The following is a 12971-nucleotide window of genomic DNA, read 5'->3' as shown; positions in this document are numbered from 1 at the left end:
GGCAAAAAAAGGTGAGTGAAATGTTTTGGCAGGCAATCTAAAGACCCTTTAGTCAGTAAACAATGAAAGGTAATCTGCAAATAAAACTATTCCATAGTGATAAAAAAAAGACCATTTACTGAAAACACTTGATAGCAAAATGTCACCGACCAGGATGATTTTCTATGAGTAAAAAATATACAAAATATTAAAGCATTTCCTACTATTTAGTTTTTCTAATACATTTAATTTACCTGAAATATGTCAGTGTGAAAACAAAGCTAAACTCAAACAAACTGTAAAAAACAAAACTTTCACAGCTTTCAGAGCAAACTTCTGACCATGACTACATTTATAGCCTAATAACTACAGGACAAATGTCTGGAGATTTTCAGCTGCAATTTATTTGATTCTCATCTCTAAACCAAGAATCTGAGACGAGACTCAGGAACAGAGTACAAAAAAACAAATATCTATAGAAAAGTAAGCTCATAACGAAATAAGTCCAAAGACGTCATAACAAAACACAAAGTTCAAGTGTCCTGAAGAGCAATCCCGTCGAGTACAATGATAAAATACCAAGGGAACATATTGTACATCTTGCGCTTTTTATACAAAACTGTCAATGCAAGTGACTCTGTACAATTTATACCCTTTGGAGAAGAAAAAGGACTGTTTTATTTGTTTTTTTTTGTTTGTTTTTTTATTAAACCACTGCTGAGCACAATCAGTATTTGGAAGGCACTTTGCAACAGACAAAAAGCAGAAACCAAAACATTTAAGCAAAAATATTTGTCATCATAATTCAATTTTGGGAAAGAATAAAAAGTTTGTTTTCTTTCTAATAAAGTCTAAACAAATGTTTATTACATCTTTACAGCATATCCCAAGTGTCTTTAAACAGAAATACCAGTGCAGAGTGGGTATATAAAAAAAAAAAAAAAAGCTTGGTCAAAGAGTCGAGCAGCTGGCAGTGCGAGCGCTACCACGGCAACGTGATAGTTCAGTGTAACCAATATATACGACTGCTGCCGCCAACCAGTGATCGGCATTCAGTCCCCAGCTCTGCTCACATGCCTCGATGTGCACTTTACACGTCACACGTCTTTACACGTTTAACTTAACATTCCTCCCAACAACAACTGAAACTAAACCTTAATATGTACAAAACTCACTACTTACAAACACGGTTCAAACAGGTTGATTCATATATATTTATATATATATATATATATATATATCTATTTATATATATTCATTGTGTGTGTGCGTGTGTGTGCATGGAAGGTATGTACACTTGTTACAATCACAATATAACCATAAATAATATAGGAATGTACTAAATTACTCACAAATAATTAGCAGTATACACTCAGAGCCATCACCCTCTCCACACACACACACCATCAGCCCTTCACTGTTAGACTGAGCCTGATTTGCATCGCGATACACATTTTTAACAGAAACAAGAAATAAAAGAACCTGCTAGGATAAATCTGATGTGTGAAGTGTAGCAGGTGCTTTGCAACCGTACAGATAAAATAGAGCGCTGAGACTCATTGTACTTCAGTTTCAAATATTTACAGGAGAAGGTAAGGGAGGATCAGATGAAAGGAGCTTTTCAATTAGAGCCACGTAGCATAAAACAGAAACATTTAGTGGCTTTTATTCCTGCTGAGCTTTTGATTGTAAAGCAAACCAAATGGTGGGCTCAAAATAAAATGTTTGGACATGATCTCAGCCGTTAACTTACAATAGGTACGACATGATCCGAACAAGGACTCCTAAAATTTTTTTTTTTTTTTTTTGCATAATTCCGCTTTTGGGCTAATCTGAGAACACCAATTAAGGATGGTTAAATATCTGCAAAGTAGAATTTAGCTTACAGAAATAAAGAAACTGAAGTGAAAAAAAAATAAATAAAAAATCCCACTAGATTATTTGTCAATAAACAGCTTATGTTTGTCTTTGCTACACAACTGTTAAGACTGCACATTGTAACGTCGAACCAAAGCAAGCAGCCTTTAATGCAATGAGAGCAGCAGAAATGGCTCCAAGCAAAGGATGAGGAGGAAGAGAAGTCCAGGTGATGAAGGTTTAAACCAGCTGTGAATCCCCCCCTCTGCAAAGCATCCTGCACAACACACATTTTCACATCTCCGTTAACCATAAATTAGTAAAACAAAACAAAAAAGAACAAGATTTTCTTTGACAGAAAATTAAAGCCACACAAAAGTCAGGGTCTGAATAAATAATTAAAATATAATCTTTTAAAATATATCCTGAAAATATACCTGATCTTGATTCCCCGTTTCATGCATTCTAGAAGCTCATAAATAAATGATCCCCTCCTTTCTGTCTTCTTATCCCGTTTGGGTTGCGTCTCTGTGAACCTAAGACCTCCTATGAAAAGCAATCAGGGACTGATTTGTGGGGATGTAGGAGAAAGGGTTGAAATAAACATCAGATAATTGTCTTTTTATCGAACTCTAGCCATATCAGTCCTGATTTAAATTAAATGCACTACAAGAAATTCCGACCAATCGCTTTCCTTCCTATTTTTTTTCCTTTTAAAACTAATAATTGACCAAATAATACCAAACCTACAGTAAACTGAGGCACTTTGAAAAGTGCTTAACTATCTGAGGGTTTTTAATATCAAAGTGCCTGACTGATACAGAGAGATCTGATTTTTTTTTTAAACATAAAAACATCCTAAACCGTTACTCACACCCCAGTACTGATGAGTGAAGAGACTTACAATAAATTCATTTGTATCACAGCAGCATAATCTGTTTTGGAAAAGATTAAGCCCTTTAAATGAGTACATTTATTCAGTGGTGATTTAAAAAATCTGTTCTAAAACATCCCTCATGATAGTTTTACTGGGCTGATGTATAATCAGTGCAACTGAAGCATTTCTCTTATAATTTATGTAATATAAATATACTTTAAGTTGTACAGTAGATTTGATGTTTTACTGAGGTATGAATAAGAGGCAGAGGCCTAATTCTATTAGCAGCTTTTTAAAACTGGAATTAAATACGTAGATGCAGGTGTACTGTAACTGCCAACAAAATTAGATATGTAATCAAGAATTTCCTACATTTACCATCAGAGTAAACTCAATTTTTTACAATAATCCCAACTGTGACTTAAATTGCTGGAGTGGGAATGTTTAAGTGTGCAGTTTTGTCAAACTCTGAAAGTTATTTTAGCCTGAACTTAGTGCTTTGGTCAAATACCTTATTTTATTTTAACTAGAAGCTTTAAGTACCAAACACTAGGTAAAGTCGGGTATAAAACAAAGGATGAGAATTTGGAAAAGTAAATAATTCCCAGTTATGTATGGTGGAAGGTCTGTGATACTGTGGGTCTGTTTCTCTTCTAAAGGGGCCTAAAGACTCTGACATGAAAATTCTGAAATACCATTATCAAAAATGATAACAGAAACGGTGCATTAGACACATAACTAGCCTAAACCCTATAGGTAACCCTGTGGGTTGAACTGAGGAGAACATTAGCTGTGGCTCCACAGCTGCTGTAATGAAAGAAATAACTACTATAACGTATCCAAACCAGAGCATTATTCCTCACAAAGTTGAAGTTGGAAGAAGCTACTACTCCTGAATTAATAGGATAGAAAAAAAGAAAAAAATTGCGACACACTTTTAGATAAGGACAGAAACATTAGGAGGCTATACTCTACGCTGGAATTGATTTTAGTTGGGTTTTATCCAGAGAGATCTGAACCATGACTTGAAGGGTTTAACTGTAATAGTCTGATACAGAGACGCTGTAATCGAGGTCGGGATTTAAAAAATAGCCGTTTTTATTTTACCATTTTATTTTCATTGTTACGATGGTTCAGCTTTTAATCTATCCAGGGTGCTAGAAGGAGGACTATACTTGGAGTGCTTTATGGGGAACATAATCAAATCAGCAATGGGAAATTTGTACAAATACTCCCTAGAAAAAAGGTTGAATGTAATGAACAGCAACACAAGGAATTTTAATTTACTTCTCAAAATTAAGTTTTAGTTTGATTTTATTTCCTTTTTTTTCCCTGGTGCTACTGTAATAAAGATGAATTTATTTTAAGGTTAGCTTTCCATCTTTACCAGGGGTGTTGGTGAACAAGTAACACTGATCCCTCAGGCTCTCAGCCTGTTTGCTATGTTTTATCTTCACCATGTAGCTAATTAAAAAAGAACTGAAATTCTATTAAATTCCTTCCAAAACAAAAAAACAAAACTCTGAATTGCGATAAATCTAGATGTAAGCCCTGCTTTTGCTCTGAGGTAAAGATATCTGTGATGGCTGGGATGACTGAAGATCCATTGTTAAGCTCGCTGGAGCAGTTAAAGTGAGGAAGTTAACAACTATTAACAATAAAGTAAATAAGTCATCTCACAAGAAGAACTTTGTGCAGCTGAGAAAGCTCAGAAAAAAAGAAATGTAACATAACTTTCACAGACCAACAGTGAAAAGCAAAACCTTTTTTTTTGGTCTTTTTTTTTTTTAACACAAGCTTTTAAACAGCAAACACATCTCTGTCCGAAAACGTAGAAAAGTAGGACTTCAGTGTCAGTTTCTGACAGAAAACTGTTGGTTGAACATAAAGCAAAGAGACAAACAGAGAGAGTAGTCTTGAGGCAAAATGGTTCCCAAACACAGTTTTTTTCTGTGGGCAACCTGGCTTCGTCCTAAACGTGAAGAGGCCAAACGACTGCTTGCAAAGGCCTCTGGGAAGGTGTTACTTCCCTCCAAAGTCGATTCCACTCTGACCTGCTTCTGCGTCCACGAGAGAAGAGGCGAAAGCCGACTGGACGATCTGGAAGCCGAATGACTCGAGGAGGGACATGTTTTGTTGAGGAGAGAAGGGAGAAGTCAGAGAGGGTGCCATCTCACTTAAACTAGGCCCTAAGACCCCGAGGGTCCTCTGGGCTTTGTGAACTCGGTGCTGGTGCTTGTTGAGGTAGGACTTGGTACGGAATGCCTGGCTGCAGATTCCACAGATAAACTTCTTTTCAGGGTCGGCGTTGGCTTTAGAAGCATCTGGAGAGCCAAGGACCCCAGCAGGGGCCCCGTTGCAGGCTAAGGAAGGTCCTTCAAGCTCTGGTCCATCAGATTTAGAGGGAGACTTAAGCTCTTCGACGTTGGACAATTCCCTTAACGAAGTATCAGACTCCTCCGACTCCAGGTGGGCACACTTAGTCACGTTTTCTTGTCCGTCTGAGTTGAATCGTCACAGATGGCAGAAAGAGGAAGATTAAAGGGAAGAGATGAAGAGTGACATTGATTAGAAGACAAGTAAAAACCACCAAACTGAATGTGTTAAAATGAAAACTGACAGAACAGCCAATCTTAAGCAGCAGTTATGTCAGAGTGGCCCAAACTCTACATGAAACAGCAGCTCAGCCCAGTTACCCTACAACTGAACAGGATGCATGCTGTTCCATCCAACCAGTTAGTCATGCTAGCTCCATGCACCCCCAATCCTTCTGCAGGACCACATTTAAGGTTAACTTGCTGAAAATTGTTCTGATCTACTAAACCAATTAATTTGTAGAAGTCCTTTGCTGGTTTTAAACCCTTTGATATGAACTTTTCTTCTTGTGAAAGTTTTTTTTTTGTAACAGCAGCAATCCCTCCTTCTATAGTTCAGGAGGTGATGGTAGAGATAAAAAAAGTAAATCCTCCTACTTCATTTATGTCAAGAACTGATGATTTTGCAATTAAAATGTATACAATTGACTATCAGCATGTCTTTTCCAAGTTCTATTAAAGGAGTACATGATAGTGGGATTTTATGTGACAAAGCAGCACAAAGTATCGTATAATAAATAGGAAGATGGTAGAGTATGGAACGAATCATGTAGGGGGCACAGCAAACATATGGAAGGTTTCTAGGCATTGCAAAAAAAAACAAAAAAACTTGAAACTGTAAAAAGAGTTTATAAAACAGACTGAAACCAACTGAATTTTAAGAGAGATGGTTTACATTTATGTATGCATTAATAATGCATTACTACAAGGTTTAGTTTGTGGTTGCTATTATAGCTTTTTTTCCCCCATACTACACTAGCAGATGGCAGGGCCAGCAGTCAAGTCATCTGGTTGCTACAGCGTTGTGTTCTTATCTGGGATTTTTCTTCCTATTATACTAGAACTATAAATGAAAAAACGAATAAAAACCAAATTAGAACTAAAAATTTTCAAAAAATAAAACCTAAACTATCTAGTAAATTCTAAACACTAATTTAAAACAGAATTTAAAATCAAAATGAAAATTTCATAAAGATTTAAAACTTGTTAATCATCAGTACATTACACCTTCAGCATTATTTAAATGAAAAAAGAAGCACGTATATGGCGCTGTCCAGCTCACGGAGCCCAACTTGTAGTTCTAATTTCTTTGTATGCAGCAGAATTGGTGCCAGTGAACCCAGGGCGAGCGTATGGAGCAGCACACTCCAGGACGATCATGCATCACTGTGCATAGATGAAGAACTACCAATGAACAAGCCAAGCAGAAACAGAAACTGAACTCTGCAGCCATAGCCATGCCAGACAGCAACACACAAACAGGCAAAGGTGCTACCTGTCTCAATGATTTAAATCCTTAAGAGAACACAAATTTTATTACATTATCTAAATTAGGGCTGAGCAAGAGGTAAAAAGCCCCTTCAAGAAGACAAAGCCTTTCAGGAACACACTAAATCAAGTGGTTTTATAGGTGGATGCAGCATACAGTAGTATAATTTCTTCCTTCCAGATAAATGGACCATGAGTTCTCAGCATGCTGGTATCTGCAACCCTTTTCCAGCTTTGCAGTGCACAACATTAACTCTGCAAACATGGACCATTACACTGGGATTTTATGTGCATAAAATAAATAAATAAAAACTGCTCAAGACAAAGAGAAAATGTTCTTACAGTTCTTTGCCATTAAAGCGAGACAAAAAGCATGAAAGCAGCCACTGATGTGTAATCTGGCTTAAAACATATGAAGACCTGCCAGCTTGTGTCTCTGTAGCAAATGATAACCAGAAACATAAAAAGAAGTTTCGGAGGGAGGAGGCGAGCGGGCGACTGCTTGCCTTCCACTGAGCACTGGCGTCCCATTTGGTCAGGGGTGCCGTTGTGCATCTGCAGTTCCCCCCTTGGGTCAGGGAAGGCGTGCAATGGGGCAGAAGTTGGCAGTGAGGAGCCATGGTGTGTCTTTATATGCACCTTAAGGTAGGACGCAGTGGAGAAACCTGGGGCCGAAAACAAAAACATAAAGAACAAGGCAGTTGCTTGATACAGTCAAAGCCTTGGATACAAGAGAGAGTCCTGAAGAAGAACAGGCTAATAACTCTGAGCATCAAAAATGCTTTGATTTAACTTCAGCCTGTAAAAACATCAACTGAAACCACCATTAGATAAGTAATCCAACACCATGTATGAGACACTGGAAGTCTTGGTCTGTATCTTTGATGGGGTTTTATAACCTGACTGACAAACAGTACCCAGCAAAACTCTTTACATTTCATCACATTACAACCACAAACTTTAACATATCTCAGAAAAGATTTTATGCAACAGACCAGGCATTATATTCTGTGCACATTTTTTTTTTAAACCACAAAAGAAAAAAGAAAAATTGTATATTGGAAATCCGCAAATAATCATTGAGAAGGCTGCAAACGGCTCCCCGGCTACACTTTAGAAACCGTGATCTAAAGCAGTGTTTTTCAATCCTGGTCCTCAAGGCAGCCTGCTCCGCATGTTTTGGATGTTTCTGAGGTTCAGCAAACCTGATTCAGATGATTGCAGTTCAGCAAAGCCTGATAATCTGCTATCAATTGATAACAGGTGTGTGAAAGCTGGGAAACATCTAAAACATGCAGGCCAGTGTGCCTTGAGGACCAGAATTGAAAAACACTGATCTAAAGCATTCAGTCATAGGTCTTATACATTTACCGTCGTCCTGCTGGAAGATAACCCTCCAGTTTTCATGATCCACCCTCAAATAAATCACTCAGCATAATACTACCACCTCCATGTTTGAGCCCAATATGTGGTGCTCAATGTGACATTCTGCTTGGCTTTCTGCTACACATAGCGTCAAATATTTGCTGTGCACAAGGCTCCATATATACATTAAAACAAGTGGCATAGTTACATTTTTTTCATCTAAATTAATCTCACTGTAATCTTGGAATTAATCTAGATTGATATTGCTCATTTGAATTCTTCATAATATGTGTAATACCTCCAGAATTAAAAAAAAAGGGTTTACTTTTTTTAAGCCTGCAAAATACAACAAAATTTCTTCTTCTTGCTTAAGATTTTGACAGTAATAAATACTTTTTTGCTCATTTGTTAATGTGTTTTTCCTGCAAAAAAAAATAAAAAAGTGTCCCACTTTAATAATATAGTGTCTCCAAAAATCTGACACAAAAGTCGCCTCGCTCAACTTCTCATCTTTCACGCCTTTTTCCGCGGCGTGCTGGTCATGTATTCTCATGATAGTTTGCCTCGAAGGTAGTTTGTAAGATGGGTCACCTTTGGCCGCCTGAAGAACGAGCTCGCTGGCAGCTTGTTGCTATCCACTGAGCGAGGAGATTGGTTGGCTTGGCTGATAGAGCTTTGCTTATAGCTGCATCCATGTCAGCACCTCACATTCGATGTGGTAATGTCACAGTCCGCCTACACAGGTTGGAAGACTGATTCGTTTTCTCCCCCATATATACATCTATGCCAGATATCTGCGCTAAGATATCAAGATGAAAGTCTTTTTTTTTTTATTAGATATTTTAAAAAAAAACAGGGAGGTGAAGACACATGCAGATAAAGCATATCAGATTTTTTATTTCTCAAAGAATTGAGTAAAGCCAAATATAATGTATAAAATCCAAAAAAAATACATTAATGTTTGTGGCAGTAAGTAGAACAAATGTGGTAGCCTTCAATCCGTAGGTCAAACTATGCTCCATGTAAACAACTTAATTGTATCTCACTAATAGCGAAAATATTTCATAGTAAAACCCATGATTAAAGTAGAAAGAGTAGTCTCCTTGATTATTGGCCATAAGGAGTGGAAAACTTCAAAAATAAGGGATAAAGGGAGTTAAAAGATTTTATGCGATCATGTTAAACGATTCCACAAAAATTTATTTTAAGGAGGTAGTCTGCCATCTCCCTGCATAGGAGACTAAGGTGTTCAAAACTGCCAATTAACAGAAGTGAGAAAATAAAGTCCAGCAGTAATCAGATGTGCAACTTTTACTGAAGACCAGGAGGGCAAAGATTCCAGTTCACCTTGTTCTCCAACACAAACACAAGTGATCTGACAAGGTGTATTTGAGATTTCTGCTTAAACGTAGCTCAAATAACCTGCAAACAAAACACAGACCCTGTCTGCAACACCTTTAAATGATTTGAATATTACCTTCCCAGATTTGGTTCAACAAGTCAAACAGTTCAGTCTTGATTTCCATCAGCAAAAACAGATCAGGACTAAATCCGATTTGCAAATGTTTTATGTGTCGGACCCATTTCTGGTAGAAGTTACCTTTATTGCAAATGCCACAGTAGTTGTGAGTTCCTTCGCTGTGCTTCTTCAGGTGGTCCGTCATGTAGGCGGCTCGCAGAAACTTGCCGCAGACTTTGCAGGGAATTTTGTCCTCGTGGCAGGCGAGGTGTGACCGAAGGCGATCTCTCGTCGCGAAGGATGCGTTACATATCTGAAAAAAATCACAGTGATTGTGAAAACACACACATGTCTCTGCTAAAGCTCAAAAGGTTTCCCATTAGTACTGGGTCCTGAAAGGTTTTTTTACCTGGCACTTGTGAGGTCTCTCTGTGGTGTGCACTTGTTTAATGTGTCCGTTCAGGTGGTCCGGTCTGGAAGAAAAGCATAAAAAAAAAACAACAATGCAAGATGACTGCATGGATTTATAATGCTGAGAAGAGCTGTAATATTATTGAAAAAACCTTCATAATAAGCAGTAAACATTGCATAGACAGAGCATAGAGCTCTGTTTAATATGTGAATCTCAATCAAGTTTTTTTTCCAAACAAAACACTGCACTATAATTACACTGATCATTAGCAAAGCATTAAACTGTAGGCTGACAAAGCTTAAATAAGGAACAGCAGGTATTAAGTTACAAAATCACAGGAATAAAATTCCTTAATCATTTCTCTTGCCAATAGCAAAAATAAAAAATTTTGTTCTCCACATCGTAAAGAAAAGCTGATGTTATGATGCCCTGACAACTCACTATAAGTTTGCTGACCTTGGTCACTAAAATCTTTATGTCCTGTCACTATAAAGTACAGGAAAAGTCTATGCAGCTAGTGCCAATATAGGAGATAACCTGATTTATTAAACATAATGAAGCAATGTTGAAACTGCAATTATCATCCTACATATTATCAAACAAATGTTTTACTGTCAAAGGTAGATCTGGTTTATTTAAACCGGTTTGTTTTTAACCTTCACACCAGCAGGTTGAGGATGTGGATTAGAGGCACAGTCTGAGAAAATGCTGAGCCTTAGCCGTCTGCTGTTACCCCGATTGAAACGACAGATGAGCTTAAACTTCTGAGTAAGATTAACTGTTCATCAAATGTGTGGGTGAAAGGAAGAGGTTCACATGGCCAAAGGTCCTTAGCGTTTCAGGTGTGGCTCTGCTCCAAAACGGCCAGCCTAAACGATTTCATTACATCCTAAGCATGCCACCAATGCTGCAGAAGCCTGTTATTCAATCCACCAGTCTGCAGCAAGGTAACACCTAAAATATGCAGCAAGGTTTTGAAAACTATGACTGAGAAATGCTAAAAATAATGACAGCAGAAACAGATTTTTTTTTTTTTAATGCAGGTTATCTTTAATTTGGATTCAACTGGACTTGATCCTTAATGAAAAGAGTCCTGAAGAAAACATTGTAGTTAAAAATTGGACCCTGCCTATGATTTTTAATTTAAAAAAATGGACAATAGGACTCTCAAAACTCCATAATCGCAAGCAGTCCTTGTCTCTTTTTCATTGTCATTACTCACCTACTTGTACCAATATACATTCTACATAAAAGCGATATTTACGAGCACTAAGATCTACATAAATTGATTTTTTGATAAGTTTTTATTAAAATTGTTATTTAAGAGACAAAAACACATCATGATCTCTTGAACCCCATAAAGCACAATAAATATAGTTCTGAAAAGAGCATGAATTCAGTATTTATCATCTTTGATGTTAGCATATTGATGTGTATAAATTACCACAAAAAAATAAAATGTTTTGAATATCCCACTTGAGAGTATTACTGCTGCCACCATCTGTATTAGAGGGGGAAAATGGTAGGGGCAGCCAATGATTGATTAAGGGGGACCATGGCCACCCCTGGCCCCCCAATCTGGCTCCGCCCGTGCTTGACAGATACGTTCTGAAGTCAAGTTTCAATATAAATTAACTTTACGATGCTGCATTATGACTTATTGTAATTGAAAGCAGAAACTGTGTCGTTAAAAACAAAACAAAAACAAACAAAGACCCGGGGATCCAACTCACCTAGAGAAACCTTTCCCACAGCTTTGGCACACATACGGTTTGCCAACCGAGCCATCGTGGGACCGAACATGGTACGACATCCGGTCCTTGCGCTTGAACCTCAACCCGCACACAGGACACGCATAGGGCTTCTCCCCGGAGTGGGACAGCTTGTGTCGGTTCAGGTGATACACGTCCCGGAACACTTTCCCGCAGATGTCGCAGCCCACATGCCGCCTGGTCCGCTCCCGCTTGCGGTGGCTGTCCAGCGCCAGCCCTCCGGGTAACTGCATCCCGTTTTCCAGCAGCCCGGGTTGCGACAGCAGAGACAGACCGCCTCCGAGGCTGTGGACGCCCCCAGTGGAGGCTCCATGTTGCGCTTCGTGGTTCTTTAAACGAGAAGCTTCTGTGAAAGCTTTGCCGCAGGCCCCGCAGGGGAAGAGCTGCCCGTTGTCCTTCTGGTTGATGTGATTAAAATGGACAGCCTCTTTCTTCGGTCTCCCCCTTCCCCGTTTTGATCCAGGGGAGCCAGCTTCGTGATGAAACATGCTCCCCGCGATTTCCGCCGACGGACACACGGAAAGTCCTTCAACAACCGGCTCCAACATCGGATCCCCGCCGTTCTCCAGCAGCGCGGCCGGCGGCGCCTCTTCGCTCTCATCCATCCGCATCTGCGTGCTGCTCACAAAGCCCTGGCCGTTGATCAGCAGACCCGCTCCGTTCACAAGATCTTGCTGAGCTACGGGGAAACCCAGCTCGGTGGCCCCCATGTCCTGGAAGAGACTAGCTTCTCCTCCTCGAGCCGTCGGGACTAAGATCTGCACGTTGGACTGCTTGATGACCTCCTGACATATCTCGATGACGGAGCGCATCAGCAGAAACTTGGCAGCCGTCATCAACTCCGGGAAGCACTCCAACCGAACCACGATCCTGGAGGTATAAGCGAAGTCCAGGATGTCTTTGAAAACTTTCGGGCTGATCGTGTGCATCTCCAGCTCCTTGGCGTCGCCCTCTCCCTCCGTCTGACGGCCGAACACCGACTCGAAGTACTCGCTGCAGGCGGCCAGCACCGCTTTGTGAGCGGGGAAGCTCTCCTCGCCAACGCGCAGGATCACGTCGCAGAACCTGCCTCCATCTTTTCTCTGAATGTTAAGGTTGTGTAGCATCTCGGCGCTGTGCTTGCTCACCTGGTAGGTGTACGAAGAGGTCCAAGACGGCTCCGCTACCTTCTCCATACCGAATTCATCAAACAAACACTTTGCTCGTTGGCGTTGGACCGTCGGAGGAAACGAGTGATGGCGCTTTAACGGCCCCCGATAGACCGAGGCCAGCTAGCGAGAACAGCCCGAACCAGTCGCCCCTCCCGTCGCTTTAGCATCTACAGTTTACCGTTAGCAGCAGCAGCAGGGGAAAAATGGCAGCCCCCCAGCTTCCTGTGAACTTTGGC

General features: G+C 39.7%; 1 protein-coding gene across 2 annotated transcripts; it reads right to left on the bottom strand.

The window, feature by feature from the left end:
- Positions 1-1615: 1615 nt before the first annotated feature.
- patz1 (POZ/BTB and AT hook containing zinc finger 1) lies at positions 1616-12971 on the bottom strand. 2 transcript variants are annotated; one of them, XM_038286378.1, is made up of 5 exons: positions 11546-12971; positions 9810-9873; positions 9542-9713; positions 7083-7241; positions 1616-5214 (listed from the first exon to the last, which is right to left on the bottom strand). In XM_038286378.1, exons 1-5 carry the CDS (start codon positions 12757-12759, stop codon positions 4736-4738), a joined length of 2088 nt encoding a protein of 695 aa, XP_038142306.1. In that variant the 5' UTR covers positions 12760-12971; the 3' UTR covers positions 1616-4735. The 2 variants fall into 2 exon arrangements, with proteins under 2 accessions (XP_038142306.1, XP_038142308.1); XM_038286380.1 differs by lacking the exon at positions 7083-7241 and having other exon boundaries at positions 11546-12969.

This window comes from Cyprinodon tularosa, unplaced genomic scaffold (assembly GCF_016077235.1).
Source record: "Cyprinodon tularosa strain WSP-4 unplaced genomic scaffold, ASM1607723v1 ctg224, whole genome shotgun sequence".
Classification (NCBI taxonomy): Eukaryota; Metazoa; Chordata; class Actinopteri; order Cyprinodontiformes; family Cyprinodontidae; genus Cyprinodon; species Cyprinodon tularosa.
Note: the sequence above shows the minus strand (reverse complement) of the source record. Positions and strands in the feature narration are given on the sequence as shown.